The sequence below is a fragment of the Lagenorhynchus albirostris genome, chromosome 9, assembly GCF_949774975.1.
Source record: "Lagenorhynchus albirostris chromosome 9, mLagAlb1.1, whole genome shotgun sequence".
Taxonomy (NCBI): Eukaryota; Metazoa; Chordata; class Mammalia; order Artiodactyla; family Delphinidae; genus Lagenorhynchus; species Lagenorhynchus albirostris.
The window spans coordinates 26728387-26753975 of NC_083103.1; the positions used below are offsets into that span (position 1 = coordinate 26728387).

The following is a 25589-nucleotide window of genomic DNA, read 5'->3' on the forward strand; positions in this document are numbered from 1 at the left end:
TAATGTATTTTCAAGTTTATCGCCCAACTACAAGAGAATGAATTTTTAAAAATAAGATTTTTAATAAGCTCATGGATTTGAAGTTGCAAGTTTGCTGTTTTTATTCTGGTGACAGAATAAGGCAGTATTCTCTTTGCCTTGCACATGCAGAATGGAAAATTACAATGTGGGGAGCACTCAGGTTTATTTAGTTTCTTGGCGGGTATTGGCTTTCATTAAAGTAGACTGAGAAAATGTGGTGATATTGTAGATAGACCTTCTAATGCTAGAACATGCTTTATTTTTTTCATGATTTGGTTATAAACAAACCAGGAAAATAAAATAGGTTGTGGGTTCTTCAAAATAAAGTACATCCTATGGTTGGGGCATAATATTCTCTGAGTGTTGCAAGAGAGTAAGTGTATGAACATGAACAGTCAAGGGGACTTGACTGGGATGTAGCCCTTTGGGGAAGTTTTTCCCAAGGTTATGACAGACCTTCACTAGAACTTCACTAGAGTGCAGGCCTCACCCCTATCCTCACCCAGTGGGCTCTTAACTTTCTAGAGAGAAACACTGGGACGGGTCTGGTCATGATGCTTTGGAACCCACTAGGTGTGGCTAGCAAGTTTAAAGGAGGGCATGAGATGATCAAGTGAGACTAGGACCCCTTCTTTGACAGTTGTGTGTGTAGGGACAGAGAATTTGCTGAGAGTACTGTCAACAAGGGGGAGATTGAGGAGCTCTCCAAAGGGGAACTCCAGGGCTCCTGCTTTCGAGCTTCATGGACGGATTGACATTGTATTTGGTCCTACTTTCTGTGGAAGCTCCCACTAGTAAGGATAAGCTCATTCTCAATGTACCCTTTTGTGACCATCAGATTTATAATGACTGGTGAAATAAACATCTGCTTTCCCCTCTAAACCAGGTTCCTTAGGGCATAAACCATGGCTGCCTTGTTCACCATCATTTTTTGGCACGGGGCCTGGCACTTAATAGTTGCTCAGTAAATGTTGTTCAGTGATTGAATGACGGACCAAATAGGTACCATGATGAACCATCCATATTCCAATGAGGTGGTGGTGGGAGGGGAGGGTAAAGACCTCATTAGAGCAGACTGCCTGGCTGCAAACAGTGAGTGGACATTTAGAAGGAGTATATTAAAAATCCCCTATCCCAAATTCATATGTAGATTTGTGAATGTTCCCGTTTGGCAGGGGGCCAGAGTAAGCCAGCCCAAGAATAATTACATGGCAGAGAGGCTAATGGTTATGCTAATGATTGTCTGAGACGAGACAATGGTCCAAAGTGGAGTGCTGGGATAAATTATTCTCCCAGGAACCTATAGATCTGTGATTTTCAGTCTTCCCACATCCTCTCAGGAATGCCCTTTTTTACCCATTCTCTACCCTCAATCTTTTTTTCTTTTGGTGGTTGGGGAGGTGGGGGGAGGCTTTCTTCTTCATTTAACACTTCCCTTTGTATTTCTCATAGTACCTTGCATACAGTAGGTGCTTATTAACTACTATTGAAAGTGAGGAAGTAAGAAAGAGGAGACGGGGTGACCTTTGGGAAGGTTTCGGGCCACTGCTCCCTGTCGTGCACAGCTGAAGGACTGTGGAGCTGGGTGGGGGTGGAGAGGCTGTTTTCTTTTTTTTTTTTTTAATCTATTTATTTATTTTATTTATTTATTTTTGGCTGCGTTGTGTCTTTGTTGCTGCACGCGGGACTTTCTCTAGTTGCGGTGAGCGGGGGCTACTCTTCGTTGCGGTGTGCGGGCTTCTCATTGCGGTGGCTTCTCTCGTTGTGGAGCACGGGCTCTAGGTGCGTGGGCTTCAGTAGTTGCAGCGCGTGGGCTCAGTAGTTGTGGTGCACGGTCTTAGTTGCTCCGCGGCATGTGGGATCTTCCCGGACCAGGGATCGAACCCATGTCCCCTGTGTTGGCAGGTGGATTCTCAACCACTGCACCACCAGGGAGGCCCGAGGCTGTTTTCTAATTCTTACAAAGGTACCAGATAGCCTCAGCCCTAGGAGGGGTGTCAGGGTTTTGAGATAAGAAAGTTAACAAAAGACAGAGGTGTAGAAAGCGTTTGTTAGCTATGGCTAGTATGTTCCCTGAGAAGTTCAAAGTGGGTTTAGATGGCAATACATTTCTTGCTTTAATACTCAGACTGGCTTCCTGTCCCCCATGCCCAAGAGTCCCCTCACTGCTTGATTACTCCGTATTCCACCCACTCCCAGCCTTGCTTAACCCTCTTTCTCACCAGGGCTAAAACCCCCTCAGGTCTTTGTTGAGCATCCTAGGTGCTCCAAGCTGGTGTAAAAGAGTCAGATCCTGTTTTTCTTCTTGCCTCTGGATGTAATAACGCTTACCCTGGCTGTCAGCCCTCATCACCTTTCTTCATATGAAGGCATATGTCCCTAGAGCTGTGATTCACCTCGTGTTGCTAAATGTGAGAGTTCCCTGGTCCTCCAGTTGGTTCTCATATAGAAGGCCTGTGGTGCACACTTCAAGACATGCTGTTCCAGATCCGTACTCGTCCTCACTTACCCCAATAGCTTTGTTCCATAGGGAAATGGATTTTGCCTTAACGTAAGGAAGATTTTTCCAGTAGTCCCTTCTGTCCAAAAGAATGGCTTGCTTTGGGGAATGTGGGACTTCTTAGAGTTGTGCAGAGGCTCTGATCTGTATAGGCTACGTCCCGCCTTCCTTGCTCCCATCTCTGGCCTCTCTGTGTTCAGTTTCCTCCCAACAGTCCATGATATTGTTGCATAACTCTGGGTCTTCACCTACATTGTTTCCCCTCCCTGGAGGATGCTTTCCCTCTTTTGCCAACTCCATGTATCCTTCAAGTCCTACCTCACACCCTTCCCCTGGGGAGACTTTCTTGGCCACCACATGCTGTGGCATGTGCCCCTACTCCAGGCTCCCTCAATACCCTGTGACATCTCTGACTAAGCACCTGTCATACTGTGTGTTGTTTTCCTTTCTTGTTCTCCCAAAAGACCAAGAGGGCTTCCCTGGTGGCGCAGTGGTTGAGAGTCCGCCTGCCGATGCAGGGGACACGGGTTTGTGCCCTGGTCTGGGAAGATCCCACATGCTGCGGAGTGGCTAGGCCCGTGAGCCATGGCCACTGAGCCTGTGTGTCCGGAGCCTGTGCAGGAACGTTTGGTAGGCACTCAGTGAATGTATGTTGAATGACTAATTGAGTAAATGAAATGGGTGGTTAGAATCAATAATTTTTAAAGTTTCATTGGTTTTACAGTTCTGAACCCGTGCAAAGTAATGCACTAAGCCTATGACTTTTTTGCTTCTTCTTACTTTGTCCTCCATGATACATATTCTGATTTCTGAGTAAATTCAAGGAGGGACATGGTAATGAAAATACTAATTAGTCATGAGTATAAAAATGTAATCTTTTCCCAATATACAAAGAAAATATAAGTCAAGTTAATATCTACCTAATGGAAATATTACCTAATATCCACCTAATGAAATAATAGTCATACTCTGATCTGACATGTTTGAAAAATATTTTCCAAATATTTATTGAGCATTTACTATGGGATTAAACATTATTTCAGGTGCTGGCTCTGCAGCAGGGAACAAATGCTTACATTGAAAATGTATGATCAACTTTTATTATTATGTTAAACATCCAGCAAGCACACCTGTTTACAACATACCAGATACTGGAGGCACACAGATGAAAACACATTTCATACCTTGAAATGTTCAAAGTCTGACAGGGACACACATACAAAAACAGAAGAGTTCAGTAAAATGAGGGACGCAAAGGTGAGGCTGTGAAGCTTGAAGAGGGTAGATTAAAGGAGGTGGCACTGAGTTGAGAAGGAAGGAAGATAGCCCAGCAAAGAGGGAGGGGAAAAGTCATGATCAAGAGTTGGAATCGGAAGAGAGCATGGTGTGCGCCAGTAGCTTATTCACAGCTCCCTGCACCTCTGCAGAGGGGGATTGTCTCAAACTCCTTTACTGCAGTGGTTCTCAACTAGGGGAAATTTCAACTCCTGGGGAACATTTGGCAATGTCTGGAAACATTTTTTGGTTATCCTAATGGGGAAGGTGCTACTGGCATCTAGTGGGTAGAGGCCAGGGATGCTGCCAAACGTTCCGCAACGCATAGTACAGCCCCCCCGCAACAAAGAACAAAGAAATGTCAACACTTGCTGAGGTTGAGAAACCTTATTTGACTGACAACCGACACAAAGATTAGTAAACTGAGTCACAGTGGTTTCCATAAGGACATTTTGAACAAAATATAGCCACTAAAGGCAGATGCTTTTTAAATGGGTGCTAAGGTGGGATGATGGTGGAAACTGGGAAAGTAAGAAGCATGGGAAATCCAGTTATTTTAAATTAAGGGAATTCTTTTATTACTTTTTAGGCACTTGAGGGAGTGTACAGTGTCACGGTTAAAAAAGCAGGCTCTGGAATCATTCAGCCTGGGTCTGATCTCTGATTCTCTTAAGCGATTTATTATACAGATCTAGTTGCTTAATTTCTCCAGGTCTCATTTTCCTCATCTGTGATATGAAGATTGTAATATTATCTGCTTCGTAGGGTTTTGAGGATAAGACCAGTTATTGTATACAAAGTACTTAATGCACTGCTTTCTATATGCTAATTTCTTGCTGAAAATCACGAGGAGGATAATAATATCAGCAACATTCACTGTGTTTCATATTAACGCAGAAGTGTTCTATCTGTAGAAATTTCCTTAATCCATAAAACAGGTAAGGGAATTACTATTATTGTTCCCATTTTTCAGATAAGAAAACTAAGACAAATGAAATTGACTGATTTCACAAGGTTACAGAGTTAGCAAGAGGCAAAGTTAAGTTTCAGATCCCTGGAGTATGGCTTCAGAGCCCATGCTTTTAAGGCTTTGCTGCCTATCTAGTATATTATTAATATGTTTTAGTCATCATTAGTATTATTTTATTAGGCTGCTTTGCAGGTTGGTTTAAAAATCTTTACTTGTATAAAAAGTTTTGTATATTTCCAATAGTCTTTCCATGTTTATCGACAAGGATCTGGAAAGTAGGAGTACCTTTAAAAACACCTATATATAATTTATGTTGTAAAGAATATTTTCAAATTTATTTGAAAATGTATTATGTGGTTTTCCTAGATCCACCTAGAGTTCTTTCAAAAAACCTATTTGGAAGTTCAGGAATGTGATTTAAAAAAAAATTTAGGCTGCCTAATTTTTAAGTGGAGTAAAGTGTCCTTAGTTGTTTTTAGGTAATAGAATTATGAATATATTCCTTTTATTGAAATGTTTTATTGGAATAAAAGACAGGTTTGTTCATTAATTCATTCAACACTTATTGAGCACCTACTCCATGCCCCAGATAAGCAGTGCATGTTTAGCCAAGAAAGCATAAAGTGCCAGTGCAATGGGTTCAGTTCAGTGGTAGATGTCTTCACAAAGAGCAGAAAGCAGGGGGTCCAAGCTGGAAAAGACTTCCTAGAAGAGATGACCTCCAAAGGGAGACTTGAGGAAAATATAAGCATTTACCTTAAATATACTCTGAGTTCATCCCAGTCTATTCCACTCCTTCTAGACCTTCATTTGCCAAGCAGTTCTCCTTGTCAAGTTTTCTTCTTTTCCTGAAAAAATTGTATGCCATTGTGGTCATTAGTGAACATCAAGGTGGTAGAACAATCATATTTAAGTTCACACTGGGGAGAGGTAGGAAATAAAGATGGTAGGTACATACACATAGGCAATAAAGTTTATTTTGCGTAATTGGTATGTTATGAAAAGTGACATAAAATTAAATTTGTATCAGTTGAACACTTAAATGCACAGGAAAAGTTAACATCTAGTAACTATACCATGTGCAGTGAATTTCTATATACCCTGGAGCAAGTAATGAGAAATACAGACTTGATTCCTACTTTCTAAGGGTTTAAATACAGAAGCAGAAATAGGATATACACTTATAAAACATTTACATAATAATTCCAGATGGTTTACACTCTTTCCCTAGCAGGTAGTACAGTACCTGGCATGGGGTAAGTTCTCAAACACTGTTGAATGAATATATGGGTGAGCGTTACGGGCTGCAAATGCTCAAAGGATTCAAGCAATGACAGGTCATTTTAGGCTGGAGCACTGAAGGAAGGTCTTAAACTGGATCTTGAGAAGGACTTGAGTCTGAATAGGTGAAGGATGGACTTAAAGATGAACTTGTTGTATTCATGGAATAATCAACAGACGGCTTAGGTAGTGCTATAAACTAGAGTAAGATAAAACCAAGTAAGTTTGGATAGGGTCAGATTGTCAGTAAACTCTTCTGTTAGATGTGCGTTTAAGTGAAGGGACTGTGTCTGTTTCATATTCCTTGCACAGGGTCTGGCACATAAGATGGGCTCAATAAGTATTTGTGGACTGCTTGACCGACCGACAGACAGACATACAGACAGACTGGCTGGCTGACTGACTCGTGGAAAACTTCAAAAACTAACTTCCAGAACTTTTTCATCAGGCAGTGACAAAATTGCTGTTGTAGGGAAATTCAGCTGTAATTGGAGTATAGAATGTCAGATGTAATGGAGGAGGGTCAAATACAATTAGGATGCCCTTGCAGATGATCTCTCAGATGAGGCTGAGAGAGCAAGGGGCAAGTGCGCCTGGCTGGGAATGGAAAGAAAGGATGCTTTGAAGAGTTATTGTGAAGACGGCAGAGCTGAGAGTCAGGTCTCCCTTCTTTGTCTCTGTCTGAGGTCAGGTTCCCTAGACGCAGAGCCTGAGATGGTGATTTTTGTGCAAGGGCCTTAGGGAACACTGTCACGTGAAACCTGTGAAGGAGTGAGGGAGGCAGCACAGGGCAGAGGCAGAAGCTTGGCCAAGCCCTGTATTCAGCTGAAGTCTAGTCCCGGTCTGGAGTGGGAAACACACCGCTGAGCTGCCCCTCCCTGAGGCAAGGGGACTAGCTGTTGTGTCCCCCCAGTCATTGGCTGTGGACTGTCCCCCTGAGTAGGAAGGAAGAGCTCATCACCTCACAGGCATTTCCTGACTAGTTGGCTGGTTCCTTTCAGCCGACAGGCAGGTCTCTGGAGAAGGGTCAGCTGTGAGGCGTTAATGTCCTGGAGTCACAGCAGCTGGAGTTTGGGCACACTAGCCTGTGAAAAGAATCCAGGGGACACCACCAGTGTTCCCTACACTCCGTTACAGTCTGATCTTCATAAGGTGCTCTGCTGATAGCCTTCCAGTGGCTTCCCATCACATCCAAAGTAAACCCCCAACCCCTCATCCTGACCTACACAATCTGGCCCCTTTCTACCTTTTGGCTTTATCCATACATATTCTCTCCCTGTCCAAACTATTTATTTTTCTTTCTCAAACCCGCCAAGCTCCTTCTCACCTCGGAGACTCAGTGCTTGATTTTCTCTCTGCCTGGAATGCTCCTTCCCTCAGGTTTTCATCACTAACTTCTCATCATTCAGGCCTCTCAGCTCAGATGTCCCGTCTTCAGAGAGGGCTTCCACTGTTTGTGTCTCCCCAAGAGGCTGTGATCTGTACAAGCTATTCTGTCCTATTCACAGCTGTCACCCTGGTGCCTTGAGGAGTGGACACCCAATAAATATCACTGAATGAATAAACAATTGGTTGCAGAGAAATGAATAGGAGACAAGGGTTCAAAATCTCCCCAAGATAGTGGAAAACCTTGAAAAAAGTGGAAACATTGACAGAAATAAGAAGTGTGAAGGGTGCATCAAGTTGTGCAAAAAAATGTGAAATTTTGTTTCAGACGTATTGAACTTGAAAAAATGGCAGAAAATGTATGATGGAGACAGAAGAGTGTAGTGTTTTGTTTTGTTTTTTTTTTTTTTTTTGAGTGTAGTGATTTGGAGCAGTTTCTAGAACTGACTGCATATACCAGCACAATCACCTACAAGCTGTGAGATCTTGTGCAAGTTATTTAACTTCTCCGTGCCTCAATTTTCTCATGTAAATGAGAAATAATGTAAATGTAATTTACATTTCTCATGTAAATGAGGATAATGGTATTACAATGGTATTATAGTCCTCTCATAGAGTTGTTGAGAGGACTAAATGAGTTAAAACCTGTAAATCATATAAAACAGTGTCTGGCTAATAGCATGATTTTTCGTGGAATTTCAGGAATTCTGCATATAGAAGAGATAGTCAAAGCCAGGGCTGGGACTAGGGAGAGACTAGTGTAGCACCTACAGGACAAGGTTTAAGGAGGCACTCACTTTGAGGGTTGTGCACTTGCCCCACCCCGAGCATGCTTCCTTAAATTTTGCATTCTTGGCCCTTCACTCACCTCAACCTAATTCTGGCCTGGTCAGAAAAATCAAAGGGAAAAACGCTTTATTGGTAAGATTTTCTAAATCTGGGTACCTGTCACACCTTCTCCCTCTGGTCTTGGTGGGAGTGGTTTTTTGCTGTTTCTAATCTCTGGGTTGTGTCACTGTCCTTTTGTTGCTTCTGGGTCTTTTCCATTACTTACATAACCAATTCCCTGCAGTCAGTCCCTCTGCTCAAATACTCTGAATGGATTCTGTTTTTCTGGTTGGACTCTGATGTAACAGTTAATATACTCTAGAGCTCCATAAGCATGGGACTTCAGGGATGTGGGGAAAGAAGCCAACATTTATGGAGTGACCTCAATGTGTTAGGTACTTTTACATGTAAGATATTTAATCCTCATCAGCTGGTGGAGTGGTATCCACTACAGACTTTGTAGATGAGAAATCAAAGATGCAGGGAGGTATGACTCATCTAGGGCCACTAATTTACAGAGCTGAGATTCAAACCTAGTTTAAAGGATTATACCCTTTCCACAATGCAAAGCATCTGGGGGGGCCGTGTCCAGATTGTGGGTACACTCCCATCAAAATACAAGAATTTATTTTTTTTCCCAGTGAGAGATGTTTTTTTATTTTCAGAGATACTGGCCATTAGTAGTCTCCTTCTTCCTCCCCCTTCTCCTCTTCTTCCTCCTTCTTTATTTATTTATTTTGGTGAAATTCACATAACATAAAATTAATCATTTAAAGTGAACAATCAGTGGCATTTAGTACATTTGAAGTGTTGTGCAACCACCATTCCTATGTAGTTCCAAAACATTTCCATCATTCCAAAATAAAACCCCTTATCCGTTTATTTCTCCCCATTCCCCACCCTCCCAGCCCCTGGCAACCATCAATTTGCATTCTGTTTGTATGGATTTATCTATTCTGGGTAGTTCATGTAAATGGAATTATATAGTGTATCTCCTTTTATGTCTGGCTTCTTTGACTTAGCATAATGTTTTGAGGATCATCCACATTGTAGTATGTATCAGTACTTTGTTCCTTTTATTGCTGGATAATATTCCATCATATGTTTATACCACACTTTATGTTTCCATCTACCCATTGGTAGAGATTGAGTTTCCATCTTTGGCTATTGTGAATAGTGCTGCTATGAACATACATGTACAAGTATTTATTTGACCACTGTTCTCAGTTCTTTCAGGCATATATGATCTCATTAACTTCTAGCTTATTTTTCTGATTCTAATTCCTATCAATTTAAGATTACAAAGTGACAAAATATGTAACTAATTTCTGTAAAAAGTTTTTCTCTTCTTGAAGGCTTAATCATATTTATAATCTTCTAGTTTTAATTTATTCTCCAAGTTTTGCTCATATTCCTGCCCACTGTGTATGTGTGTGTATGTGTATGTGAGTGTGTATGTGTGTGTATGTGTGTGTGGAGGAGAGAGAGAGGGAGAGAAAGCGTTTTTGTTTTTTTGAACATGTAACGTAGCCATTCTGGGACTTGAAGTTTATATACAACCACCAGTTCATGTTTCACATCAATACTAGCAGATTTATATAAAGTACCATTTCTAGGTTAAAGAGACCATGCTTCTTTCAAGGTAAATACTAATAGTGAAGGGTTGTTTGGAAATTTGGGCAAACAAATAAATGCAGCCATTTTAAGTTCTACGCAAATAAAATTTTATTTCTCTTACTAGGACAAATAAAGAGCAGATGACAGAGGAATCATTGTATTTTTGTAATTTATGTGAAAAGAAAATATAATCTAAAATAAATTGAATGCACAAATAAAGTGAATAACCAAGGTGCAAATTATTTATTTATGAAATGAAACCTCTGGAAAAGGGAGAAATGGTGACAGCAACTTAGTATGTAATATACTACACTTCTGTTCTTACCCTTACATTTTCAAACTCATACATAGTAATTTATTTGCACTCCCATTAATATTAGTGGGAGTTTTGAAACTTATATTCATGCACACATCTTTGAAAATGTATGGGTCAAAGTAAATTGTTAATGAAAAGCTGGTTTGCATTTTTAGTGAAATAGTTTCAACCTGTTACCAAAGATGTCCTAGAAGCCACCTTCATTCTAGCGACAGGAGAAGAATTATGTATAAGGTTACTATTTGGAGGACATCACCTTTAAAGCAACTTGGATAATAATCATATTAAAGATAAAAAAAAGTGTTTTCCAAACACCAAAGAACACAAAAGTTCAGGCCCCATGTTGTTTTATACGAAGCAAAGGACCTTGGACCCTTTCAGTGGACCCTTTCAGCCCAGTGCACCTGATCAGTGATAGAGGCATGCTAAGGTGAATTTTAATTAGGACTAAATTGTGGTATTACTCTTTCATACCCTGAACATCTGTTCCCTTCAGAAATGATGATTTATGCAGGCTATCAGAGCAGACAGCTTGCTACAGCTTATGTCACGGTTAGTGGGAAGCTGGTGGTAGCATTTCAGGAAACCAGCATCTAAATGGAGACTGGCCAGTGTATGTGATATAGGTAATAAGGGGAGGGGAAGCATGATGTGTCCATTTTTAATTTTGAAGCCAAATATTGACCTGACTTAAAAAAAAAATTCTCTTCTAGACCATCTGTTGTTAATGAAGAAAGTAACTTGGACAATGAATGGGCTGATGCTTCCTACTGATCTCAAAATGTGGAAAACCAAGCCTGTTCTTTCTATTAGAATGAAGAAACTTACTGAGAAGACCTCAGTCCGAATTCTTTTCTTTAAGAATGGCACGGGGCAGGATGGGCATGAGATTACAGTGGGAAAGGAAACAATGAAAAAGGTAATTTTGTATTAAATATTGAAGTATAAATTAAATTTCAAAGTTTTTGTGACTCTTGAAATGTGTTTTTTTCCTTTTATATATTGTGTCAACTAATAAACTGAAATATTAAGAAGGCATTATATAGAATGTAAAAATTCAGCTGTTTAGATATATGCTTATTGCACGAACAACATAACTTACTTTAATAAAGGAACAGTATTTCAAGAAATAATCTGGCTAACATAGTTGGCCATTTCCCTAGTTAAAACTTATGTTTACACTTGAGGAAACATTCTAGTTGGTTATAATATTTTACAAGATATTTAGATTGAAGCCAATTTAACTATCTTCAAATCTCAAAACGGCTCCTTTTCATTTACAATACTAGTAGTAAAACCTAGAAGCACCCTTGTTTTTTGAAACAATAAATTAAGTCTGAAATAACTAGAATTCAGTTTAAAAATATCCATATGCATTTTAAAAAGTAAATCTGGATGGGCCTAAGAAAAATCATGTAACAATCCAGCAAACTTGAAAAAACAAATTTTAAAGTATTACTTGTCATATAAATGCATGTTTTTTAGAAGGTGCTTGTACTTCCCAGATCTTTGATATTTAAAAATATAGAGGAACTAATGGAATTTTGGGGGGGAAAAAAGGCTTTTTTTTTCAGATAAAGATTTTTCACTGTATCTTAAAGTAGCTTGTTAATAATAATAAAAGCAACTAAAATTTATTAAATATGTATTAGAGAGACAGTGAAGCAAACTCTCTAGGTTTTAATCCTAGCTTTGTCATTCACTAGCTATAAGACCTTGGATAACTTACATTGTCTGAGTCTCAATTTCTTTATCTGAAAACTGGTGATAATAATATACCTACCTGATAGAACTGATGTAAGTATTCAATGTGATATTACATGTGGAATGCAATGCCTGGCACCCAGAAAGTTCCCATTACATTCTTATCTTGGTGTTCTTATCTTTAGGATTCATAAATATACATCTAATAGTTAGAAATTATTTTTCTTATTAATGGGAAACATTTATTATGAAATGAAGATAGGTATAAATTATTTTGTTATACCAGACTATTTTCAAAATGAATATTGTTTGAAACAGGTGAATAGTTGACTAGATATAGGAAATTTTTATTTTCTTAATATCTATTTCTTCATCTACTGATTTTTGTAGTTGTTTTATAACTACATCTGGGTAAGAGCATTTACTGAGGAGCTGGGAAACTGGGTATTATTTCCTTCTTATCTGCAGATTTGAATTATGAGTAAAACAAGGGATATTACACACCAGAGCAAATTGCTAAGGCAAGTTGTAACATCTTCCCTGGGGATTTTGAAAAATAGAGAAGGTGGGCATAGCTCTTGGATTGTTAAAATGTAGTCATTCTTGGAGATGGAAGCTAGATTAGATAACCTCTTGAGTTCACTTCAGTTCAATCTCTGTAATTCTATGCCTCAGTGATAAAATTGGGGTAATAGTCACTCTTACAGATTACATGCTCTTAGAAGAAAGGTTGAGTGTAAATAAAAATGTCACTGCTCTTCTGCTTTTTGACGCAAAAGAGCAATTCATTTAAAACTGGATGATCAAGGAATTCTTTCGCTTATTTTTTCTCCTTATAATTTGTAGAATTTAAAGAACTTTCACAATTTTTATGAAACTCCGGACAAGATTCAGTAATAAATGTGTTTGTAAATATTTGTCTCAATAGTGCTTTTAAGAATGAGCTAAAGGAGAGGAGGCAATGGAATACTGGTCTTGGATGTCGATAGAACTTTTTGGAGGGAATAAAAATAAGGCTAGCTAATTATTTTGTAAATAAAATTTAAATTTTGAAAGCTTTGTTGATAATCACAGGATAATGCCCTATTTATTGATTAAATACCAAATCAGTAGTAGGACTAAAAAGGTGGCATAGTCATTGTAAAAACATGTTATTTTCTCTTTTATGATAGATTATTAGGACTGCTGGGGACTAATAGCTATTTTTAGATTATTGCTAAGTAATATAAAACTGAAGTACAAAGTAAAGGACTCTAATATTGTGATGGTTATTGCAGTGAAATAAGAAGGGAATTATAGAAGACAGCTGATAAAATAAGGTAGTTGAAGCATAAAAGTCCTCTCTGAGCTCAGAATGGAGCCACGGGGAAATAACTGTATTTCAATAATAGGTACAAAATCAAAGGCATATCCGTTTATTTATTTTAGGAGGTTAAGTTATTAAGAAGTTTGAAATGAGCGTCAAAGTGATATAATTCTTCTCTAAACTCTAGAATACCAAAACTATGGCCCATCCCTTTGAAACTGGAATCAGATGGTTTTAGAATTACTTGGTATGGTTTTAGTAACAGCAGTAACACAGCACCTGCTACTATGGGGTATAGGCTAAACATTATCCATGTGTTGAAAAAAATATTAGGAAAAATTTGTGGGCACAAGATGCAAAGTAAATGGAAGATGAAAACTGCTCCGGATACATAACTTTTTAAGGTTGGTGTTAGTGGTAGATAAGTTTCTTTTCCCTCAGTTATCTCTTAGAATCATTGTCAGAGAAGTGGTATTAAGCTGTGTGGATTACTGTATTATCCAGGACAACATCTCCTTTATGAAACATCTTTATTTTTTTCTCAGCAGTTAATAATTGTATCTTATTTATTTGCTTTTTGCTTGGTTTTCTGTGTACTATTACTAATGGCATGAGATTACAATGGTGAAGAAAACAATGAAAGAGATATTGAAATAAATGAAAGAATGGAAAAAACTCTCACTCCAGTTTGAACTGATTGTTCCCTGTGACTATCCTGGTATATCCCTTCACCATCAACTTTAAGATTATCTTTCCCTATCTGCTCTCTTGGATGCCTTTCTCCTTGTGTTCCCCTATCTTCGTTTACTCTATTGTGCATACTAGTGACTTTCTGAGAAACCCTGCCTCTGAATCATCTGGGTTATGTGTTAAAAATTCAGACTTCTAGGCCCTACTCCAAGCCTACTGAATTAAGAATCTCTAGAACATGGGGCCTGAGAATATGAATTTCAGAAAATGTCTCCAGATGTTTCCTAATCCCACTAAAGTTTGAGAACTCTTGTTCTGGTGTTCTAAAATCTCAAACTTACTAATTAATGGAAATTTTCATAGACTCCTTGTTTGTTCTATACTTCTCATGTAGTGTAAGAGAAAGATAATAAGTTGTGTGACAGAGAAGACAGTTTATGGGAAATTGTAACACTGGTTGCTAGATGAGAACTAGTGCAAGGAGTTCAGAAATCAGGAAGAGGACTATGTCTACAGGTTAGCAAGACAGGAGTAGTGTATGTGTAGTAAGTCTGACTTAGAAAAAAATAAATATTCTCTTAATGTTTGTATGTGAACATATTTCACTGCAATGATTTTTCCCTGTTATTACTGAAAAACCTCAAAAAATATATTGAGTTACTCACATATGACTGTCAAGATATAAATAAATAGTAGACTTTATCAGATGCCTTTAAACCAGAGGAAGATTTAGACATCTATGATGTTCACCATTTGTTAATTTGAGAAACAGCTCAATAAGCCTAAACAGCAATAACAGCAAAAAACTTTAAGAAAATATTCAAGTTTAAGAAAGGCCCAACTCAAATGTAAATTTGTGCAACCACTATGGAAAACAGTATGGAGGTTCCTTTAAAAACTAAAAATAGAGCTACTGTATGATCCAGCAATCCCACTCCTGGGCATATATCCAGAAAAGACGAAAACTCTTATTTTGAAAAGATACACGCACCCTAGTGTTCATATCAACACTATTTACAATAGCCAAGACATGGAAACAACCCAAGTGCCCATCAACAGACGACTGGTTTAAGAAGATGTGGTATATTTATACAATGGAATAGTACTCAGCCATAAAAAGAATGAAATATTGCCATTTGCAACAGCATGGATGGACCTTGAGAATATTATACTAAGTGAAGTAAGTCAGACAGAGAAAGACAAATGTTGTATGATATCACTTATATGTGGGATCTAAAAAATAATACAAATGAATCTGTATACAAAACAGAAACAGATTCACAGACATAGAAAACAAACTCTGGTTACTAAAGTGGAAAGAGAGGTTGGGAGGGATAAATTAGGAGTAGAGGATTAACAGATACAAATTACTATACATAAAATAGATAAGCAACAAGGATTTACTGTATAGCACAGGGAACTATATTTAATATCTTGTAATGACTATAATGGAAAATAATCTGAAAAAATATGTATAACTGAATCATTTTGCTATATTTTGCTATGTGTGTTGTGAAACTAACACATTATTGTAAATCAACTATACTTCAATTAAAAGAAAAAAAAAAGAAAGGCCCAATTCAGATGAAAAAAAATGCAGCATGAATAGCATGACTGTGGAATGTTCACACACAAATCAGTAAGTATAACAACAGAGGTTTTCCCAGTAGTGTGAGTGAAAATTTAGAGAACATTTAAAGAGATTCAAAAGGTAGCAACTGGAGTAACAAAATTTGATTAAGGATGCTCAACATGGATTCTGACAGGGGAGGTCATGCATAATTATTTATGTTGGAAGTTCTTTAAAGAGCTTTTTATGATATATGAGCAAAAGCCTATTGATACTATTATTGTTTTAAAAATTAGTCTAATGTTCATACCAGGGTTTAATATCAGATAAAAAATATGAAAGCAGATATTTAAAAAATATAAAATTTGATAATGTAGTTTATTTTCAAGAGGCTATGGATAGCCAATTGTCTTCTATTTATTTAGGGTTATAAAATTGGATTATTTCAGAATATTATAAGTAACTACTTGGTGGTCAGAAATTTTTTTTGAACAAAATCATAAGAGGAAAAGGATGTAGATTTCCTTGGCTGAAATAAAAACAAGTGAGAATATTCAGTCTAAAGATTTATTTACTTTACAGATGGTAGTTAAGAACAGTTCTTAACATTATGCTTTAACTCCCCTAATCAGTTAAGACATAAGCACGATATTAAATCCAAAAAGGTAAAATTTATTTTTGTTCATTTATTAAAATTGCCTTATGTTTTTTTCTCTTTACATTTTACATTTTAATACATTTTAATTACTAAGAACATATAACAATAATGGTTAACCTGAAAGGTTTATTAAATTAGTTTTCATACATACCATTAAAGTATCTTTGTTGAACTTTAATTTCTGGACATTATAGTCACAGAATTTTATGAAGTAGTCTAATCAAGCAACTCAGAACACTGTAACTTAGAGAAGTTAACTGCCATATCCAAAATGGAGCAACTGGAATAGCTAGGACTAGAACCCATTTTCTGACTTGAAGAATAGTATATTTTTATATGTGAAACTGCCACAAATATACTTTTTCTCACATTTTAATTCCTATGTGTCCTCACCTAAAAAGGAATTAACATAACCATTAAAAAAAATGAGGATTCTGTTTACGGTTATAATAGAAAAGCTAGTATCATACTAGCTATCCCATTTAAACAACTGAAAACTGCACAAAATATATGAGACAGCTATTTTTAAACCTTAGGCAATGGGAAGCACCAGACTGTCATGCCTGAGAGAAGAGGAAATGTTGAAATGAGTCTTAACCATTTACCTCATCTTTATACTTGGAGGCAATTTTTGGACTGTGGTGTAGGGAGAGAGAATCCAAGAAAAGCACAGTGATCTCCACAAGCTGAAGAGGAAGACATCAAAGTTTTGGGAGGCTGAAATGGCTGGAATTTATCATGAAATGCCATAAATGAGGGAGATATTTAGAGAATAATTCCCAAATTTTGCCTAGGGTTCCCCCTGTACCTTTGGCTAAATACTAAGTTGCTGATGCACATGGTGAACTCCATATGGCCTGGAACAGACAAGTACCAGAGAAAGAGCAACTGATGGAGATGTAAAAAGGAAACAACTATGGGAGAATGCACAGGCCAGGGAGACATTTCTGTTTTGACCAGTTGGAGGGGAGGAATTTTATTGAACATGTAGGGGATTCGTGAAGAGACCAGAAAAGGTAATCATGGATCCAAGAAGCTCAATGAAAGCTCAGGAAATGCAAAAGAATTAGAATGCCAAATTTGGAAGTCTTGCACTATCTGATTTCAACATTTATTATAAAGCTAAAATAATCAAGACAGAATGGTATTGCCATAAGGATACATATAAAGTGGAATGAAAGCAAGTAGAGAGTTCAGAAATAGACTCACACCTATACTGACACATTAATCTTCATAATTCAATGAGGAAAAAACAGTCTTTTTTGATAAATATTTTTGAAATTAGGTATCTGCATGATAAGAAATTACCCCAGTACCTACCTCATCACAAAACTTAATTTAAAATTAACCATTGATCTATTCATTAGAAAAAGAAAACTGTAATAATTCTCAGAGGAGACATTTTTTACAACCTGAGGTAGGCAAAGATTTCTTAGATAGGGCTAAAAAGTATGAACTAAAATGAAAGAAAACAAAAAACATTAAATCCACTTTATCCAAAATTTTAAATCTTCTGCCCTTCAAAAGACAGCATTAATAAAATGAAAAATCTACCCACAGAACTGGGAGAAAATGTTCAGAAAACACACACCTGATAAACAATTTGCATTCAGAACATATAAAGATCTCTGCAACTCTACAGTATGAGAACAAACAGCTCAATAAAAAGGTCAAAAGATTTGAACACTACTAATAAAGACCAAGAAATAAACCACAGTGCACGAAAAGATGCTCACATTACATATCATCAGAGAAATGCAAATTAAATCCATGAGTTACCACTACACGCATATTAGAAAGGCTAAGATTAAAAAGACTGACAATACTAAGAGTTCACGAAAATCTGGAGTAACTGGAAATCTCACAGTTGGCTGATGAGAATTCAGCCACTTTAAGCTACTTAATAAGTACAAAAAGTAAGTAATAGGCAAATTTAACCCAATCTCCTGGCATCTTCAGATTAAAATAATGGTCATGATCTTTATTATAAGTCATTATGAAATGTTAATCTTAACAGATAGTCATACCAAGTATATTTTATGTCTTAATTCATTGAAAATTTCTAATGTATTTGACAGACTTTCAATTAGCAAAAAAAAAGTATAAAACAGATTCCCTTTCTCAAAATATTTATGATAAATTGTAGTTCTCTTCTACTGAACAAGTACAATTAATTTCCAAAAGAAAAATATTTTTAGTAATCCAGTGAATTAATTTCATAATTATCCATTCATTTTCACAGTATTTGGTATGTTAAATTTCTTCTAAAATTCTTCTTTGGGTTCTTATTTAAATAGTTTGCTTCTAGAGGGCAGACAGCAGAAGCAAGAGGAACTACAATCCTGCAGCCTGTGGAACAGAAACCACATTCACAGAAACATAGACAAGATAAAAAGGCAGAGGGCTATGTACCAGATGATGGAACAACATAAAACCCAAAAAACAACTAAATGAAGTGGAGATAGGCAACCTTCCAGAAAAAGAATTCAGAATAATGATACTGAAGATGACCCAGGACCTCAGAAAAAGAATGGAGGCAAAGATCAAGAAGATGCAAGAAATGTTTAACAAAGACCTAGAAGAATTAAAGAACAAACAAAAAGAGATGAACAATACAATACCTGAAATGAAAACTACACCAGTAGGAATCAATAGCAGCATATATGAGGCAGAAGAACAGATAAGTGACCTGGAAGACAGAATGGTGGAATTCACTGCTGCGGAAAAGAATAAAGAAAAAAGAATGAAAAGAAATGAAGACAGCCTAAGAGACCTCTGGGACAACATTAAATGCAACAACATTTGCATTATAGGGGTCCCAGAAGGAGAAGAGAGAGAGAAAGGACCAGAGAAAATATTTGAAGAGATTATAGTCAAAAACATCCCTAACATGGGAAAGGAAGTAGTTAATCAAGTCCAGGAAGCACAGAGAGCCCCATACAGGGTAAACCCAAGGAGAACCACACCGAGACGCATAGTAATCAAATTGGCAAAAGTTAAAGACAAAGAAAAATTATTAAAAGCAGCAAGGGAAAAATGACAAATAATATACAAGGGAACTCCCATAAGGTTAACAGCTGATTTCTCAGCAGAAACTCTGCAAGCCAGAAGGGAGTGGCATGATATGCTTAAAGTGATGAAAGGGAAGAACCTACAACCAAGATTACTCTACCCCACAAGGATCTCATTCAGATTCGATGGATAAATCAAAAACTTTACAGACAAGCAAAAGCTAAGAGAATTCAGCACCACCAAACCAGCTCTACAACAAATGCTAAAGGAACTTCTCTAAGTGGGAAACACAAGAGAAGAAAAGGACCTACAAAAACAAACCCAAAACAATTAAGAAAATGGTCATAGGAACATACATATTGATAATTACCTTAAACATGAATAGATTAAATGCTCCAACCAAAAGACAAAGGCTTGTTGAATGGATACAAAAACAAGACCCATATATATGCTGTCTACAAGAGACCCACTTCAGAACTAGGGACACACACAGACTGAAAAGATATTCCATGCAAATGGAAATCAAAAGAAAGTTGGAGTAGCAATATTCATATCAGATAAAATAGACTTTAAAATAAAGAATGTTACAAGAGACAAGGAAGGACACTACATAATGATCAAGGGATCAATCCAAGAAGAAGATATAACAATTATAAATATATATGCACCCAACATAGGAGCACCTCAATACATAAGACAACTGCTAACAGCTATAAAAGAGGAAATCAACAGTAACACAATAATAGTGGGGGATTTTAACACCTCACTTAACCAATGGACAGATCATCCAAAATGAAAACTAATAAGGAAACAGAAGCTTTAAGTGACACAATAGACCAGATAGATTTAATTGATATTTATAGGACATTCCATCCAAAAACAGCAGATTACACTTTCTTCTCAAGTGCACATGGAACATTCTTCAGGATAGATCACATCTTGGGTCACAAATGAAGCCTCAGTAAATTTAAGAAAATTGATATCATATCAAGTATCTTTTCAGACCACAACGCTATGAGATTAGAAATGAATTACACGGAAAAAAACTTAAAGAACACAAACACATGGAGGCTAAACAATACGTTACTAAATAACCAAGAGATCACTGAAGAAATCAAAGAGGAAATCAAAAAATACCTAGATACAAATGACAATGAAAACACGATGATCCTAAACCTATGGGATCCAGCAAAAGCAGTTCTAAGAGGGAAGTTTATAGCTACACAAGCCTACCTCAAGAAACAAGAAAAATCTCAAATAAACAATCTAACCTTACACCTAAAGGAACTAGAGAAAGAAGAACAAACAAAACCCAAAGTTAGCAGAAGGAAAGAAATCATAAAGATCAGAGCAGAAATAAATGAAATAGAAACAAAACAATAACAAAGATCAATAAAACTAAAATCTGGTTCTTTGAGAAGATAAACAATGCTGATAAATCTTTAGCCAGACTCATCAAGAAAAAAAGGGAGAGGACTCAAATCAATAAAATTAGAAATGAAAAAGGAGAAGTTACAACAGACATCACAGAAATAGAAAGCATCCTAGGAGACTACTACAAGCAATGCTATGCCAATAAAATGGGCAACCTGGAAGAAATGGGCAAATTCTTAGAAAGGTATAACCTTCCAAGACTGAAGCAGGAAGAAATAGAAAATATGAGCAGACCAATCACAAGTAATGAAATTGAAATGGTGATTAAAAATCTTCCAACAAACAAAAGTCCAGGACCACATGCCTTCACATGTGAATTCTATAAAACATTTAGAGAAGAGCTAACACTCATCCTTCTCAAACTTTTCCAAAAAATTGCAGAGGAAGGAAACTCCCAAAGTCATTCTACGAGGCCACCATCACCCTGATACCTAAACCAGACAAAGACACTGCAAAAAAAGAAAATTACAAACCGATATCACTGATGAATATAGATGCAAAAATCCTCAACAGAATACTAGCAAACAGAATCCAACAACACATTAAAAGGATCATACACCATGATTAAGTGGGATTTATCCCAGGGATGCAAGGTTCCTTCAATATACACAAAGCAAACAATGTGATACACCATATTAACAAATTGAAGAATAAAAACCATATGATCATCTCAATAGATGCAGAAAAAGCTTTTGACAAAATTCAACAGCCATTTATGATAAAAACTCTCCAGAAAGTGGGCATAGAGGGAACCTACCTCAAAATAATAAAGGCCATATATGACAAACCCACAGCAAACATCATTCTCGATGGTGAAAAACTGAAAGCATTTCCTCTAAGATCAGGAGCAAGACAAGGATGTCCACTCCCGCCACTATTATTCAACATAGTTTTGGAAGTCCTAGCCATGGCACTCAGAGAAGAAAAAGAAATAAAAGGAATACAAAGTGGAAAAGAAGAAGTAAAACTGTCACTGTTTGCAGATGATATGATACTATACATAGAGAATCCTAAAGATGCCACCAGGAAACTACTAGAGCTAATCAATGAATTTTGTAAAGTTGCAGGATACAAAATTAATGCACAGAAATCTCTTGCATTCCTATATACTAATGATGAAAAATCTGAAAGTGAAATTAAGGAAACATTCCCATTTACCATTGCAACAAAAAGAATAAAATACCTAGGAATAAACCTACCTAGGGAGAGAAAAGACCCATATGCAGGAAACTGTAAGATACTGATGAAAGAAATTAAAGATGATACCAACAGATGGAGAGATATACCATGTTCTTGGATTGGAAGAATCAATATTGTGAAAATGACTATACTACCCAAAGCAATCTACAGATTCAATGCAATCCCTATCAAATTACCAATGGCATTTTTTACGGAACTAGAACAAATCATCTTAAAATTTGTATAGAGACACAAAAGACCTCGAGTAGTCAAAGCATTCTTTGGCTAAAACATAGGAAGAACATTCTTTGAGAGAAATCACAGCAAGATCTTTTTTGATCCACCTCCTAGAGTAATGGAAATAAAAATAAACAAATGGACCTAATAAAACTTAAAAGCTTTTGCACAGTAAAGGAAACCATAAACAGGACGAAAGACAACCCTCAGATTGGTAGAAAATATTTGCAAGTGAATCAACAGACAAAGGATTAATCTCCAAAATATATAAACAGCTCATGCAGCTCAATATTAAAAAAACAAACAACCCAATCCAAAAATGGGCAAGAGACCTAAATAGACATTTCTCCAAAGAAGACATGCAGATGGCCTAGAAGCACATGAAAAGCTGCTCAACATCGCTAATTATTAGAGAAATGCAAATCAAAACTACAATGAGGTATCACCTCACACCAGTTAGAATGGGCTTCATCAGAAAATCTACAAAGAACAAATGCTGGAGAGGGTGTGGAGAAAAGGGAACCCTCTTGCACTGTTGGTGGGAATGTAAATTGATACATCCACTATGGAGAACAGTATGGAGGTTCCTTAAAAAACTAAAAAGAGAATTACCATATGACACAGCAATCCCACTACTGGCATATACCCAGAGAAAACCATAATTCAAAAAGACACATGCACCCCAATATTCATTGCAGCACTGTTTACAATAGCCAGGTCATGGAAGCAACCTAAATGCCCATCGACAGACGAATGGATAAAGAAGATGTTGTACATATGTACAATGGAATATTACTCAGCCATAAAAAGGAAGGAAATTGGGTCATTTGTTGAGACATGGATGGATCTAGAAACTGTCATACAGAGTGAAGTAAGTCAGAAAGAGAAAAGCAAGTATCGTATATTAACGCATGTATGTGGAACCTAGGAAAATGGTACAGATGAACCGGTTTGCAGGGCAGAAGTTGAGACATATATGTAGAGAACAATCATATGGACACCAAGGGGGGAAAGTCGTGGGGGGTGGGGATGGTGGTGTGATGAATTGGGAGATTGGGATTGACATGTATACAGTGATGTGTATAAAATTGATGACTAATAAGAACCTGCTGTATAAAATAATAAATAAAATTAAATTAAAAAAATAAATAGTTTGCTTCTTAGGTTTATATAATGAATACTCTTGTAATCTACTTGCCATACTAATAATACTGAGTTAGCTGAAACAATGTTTCTCATTGGTTTGGATGACTTTAGCTGCAAGTAATAGAGAATACTGTTTCAAACAGATTTAAGCAAAAAAGAAGCAGGAAATCCAGAGGTAGGACAGCTTCAAGCATCGTAGGACAGGAGTCCGGTTATGTTCTCTATAATTTTCTGGATTTTGTGCTGTTTCATATGTTGGTAACAGGATGGCTGCTGCACAGTCTGGTACAAATTTGTCTAGAGGTAGAAAAGGACCATCTCTTCCCTATGACTGAAGAAGCCTTTCCTAGAAGTCCCTTCTAGTATTACATTGGCCAAAACTAGATTATGTCCATCCCCAAATCATTCACTTACAAGGGGCATGGGATCACCATAATTGAGTTACACCAATCAAGATAAGTGTAGCCTTCCTTGAGCCAAAAGGAGAAAGCGTAAACCCTTAATTAAAATCAGGACAGCAAGGATGAGGAAGAGAGTGGATATTGGGTAGGCAACTGAGAGTATTGCTTCCAATGTGAAGAGGTTTTCTTAATTTATTTCCTAAGCAGAGTAGAGGTGTAACCGAAAGTTGCGCCTGGCTGCTTGCCGCTCAAAAGCCAATAAAGACGCAAGGTTGGTGGAAAGGAAAGTTTGCTTTATTTTGGATGCTGGCAAGCGAGGGTGGGGGGAGGGTGGACTACTGTCCAAAGGCTGACTCCCCACCCCCGCCCCTCCACTGACAACCAGTAGCCAAGAAATTTGATAATAGAAGGAGGGAGGGGGCTACATGCAGAAACAGCACAGTCAGCTCTGACAGTCATCTTGAAATTGGTCATGCGGTGGTCTGACCAGTGTCATCTTAATTGTTTTAAGTACAATCTTCAGTTCCAGGGTCAGTTTGTTCCCATTTCCTTGAGGCTTATTCCCGGAATTGTGGCAGCTTTTGTCATGGCTACAGTCTGGTCATCATGTAGTTAACTCCTTCCACCTGATGGGGGGTTTCAATATCTACAAGATAGCTCACAGAGTATGGCTCAGGATGTTATCTCGAGCCCTTGAGAAGGAACTAAAGGTCCTTGGCTCTGTTTAATGACTAAACTATTATTATTTAGTCCTGTTGGACTGTTTTCTTTTGTTTCTGCATTTTCTCACTTTTCTGATTAAACTTATTTTTTGGCTAAAGTTTTTTTCACAGGAAGAAGGCAGGTGGAAGCCATGGCTGAATGGGGGTGGCAGGGAAGGACCATAGGGTCCTGCTCCGTTTCACAGGGTCAGTGCTCTAGTACTAAAAAGAATTAGTTTTATTTGAAATATTTTTTTCTGGAATTACACACACTTGAGTTATAGCATAATTTTATAACATCTGTCAGAAATTTTATTTGCTACTTATATCAAACTCTTAACAATATAAAATTTATGATGAAATGAATTTAAATTAGACATATATTAACTTTCACTCATTCATTAATTCGTGGTATTTTTATGACTATTAACTTCTGCCAAGCACCTGGATATAAGGATGTGAAAAATGAGCCATGGTCCGGTTCTCAAGGAGCTTTAAGTCTAGTGGTGGGAAAGGGCTTTTGTAAAATGGTCAAATTATTGAATATGGAGTAGGTGACATAAGGAGGTCTTCTGAGAAGAGATAAACAGGATTTATTTGGGTACACAAGGAGGATACTGAAGATGGTAACCTTTTTAAGCAGAGAGCACAGCATATGAAAGGATTCCATGGCAGAGTGAACAGGATGAATCCCATGAATTGAAAGGTCAGTATATGAGGGAGAGAGTAGCCTCATAGGAAAGGTTACAGATTTTTGCCTTTTTTCCTCCAAAGAGCAGTAAGAAGTCATATAGGGGCTTTTAGTTAGGAGTGGAAGAGAGGGTACCAGATTCGTGTTTTTGAATAGTTTACTTTGGCCCTCAGTGGAAAACAGATTGGGTGGGCCAGGTAGATGCAGGGAGACTATTAGCTAAGTATTGCCGGAGTCCTAGTGACAGATGATAATAGCCTGGACCTAGGGAGTGGAAATGGATAAAGTGGGTGGACTTCTAAGATTTTTAGAAGATAAAACTGACAGGCCCTGATAATAGCTTGGATATATAGGGTAAGGGGCAGTGAGATGTTAAGGGTATCAGGGATGATTTTGCAGTTTCTGGTTTGCATATCTAGATAGAGGAGGTATCTTTTCCTAAGGCAAAGAATGCTGGAAGAAGACGAGGCTTGAAGGGGAAGAGCTGGGATTCAGTCTCGGATATGTTGATTTTGAGGGATCTTAGATCTGTATAAGTGGAGAAACTGAATAGGTATTATTTGGTCTGAGGCTCAGAGGATTCCAGGGATAGACATACCAGTTTGGAAGTTGTCAGTGTGTAGATGAAAAATGAGACATTGGGGCATTGATTAGAATGCCTTAAGA

General features: G+C 37.3%; 1 protein-coding gene across 1 annotated transcript in view; it reads left to right on the forward strand.

Moving 5' to 3' along the window:
• DCDC1 (doublecortin domain containing 1) overlaps positions 1-25589 on the forward strand; it is a 457088-nt gene that overhangs the window by 53862 nt on the left and 377637 nt on the right. The window contains exon 7 of the mRNA XM_060160830.1: positions 10908-11113. Within this exon, the coding sequence (XP_060016813.1) occupies positions 10908-11113 (206 nt within the window). The remainder of the gene's footprint in view (positions 1-10907; positions 11114-25589) is intronic.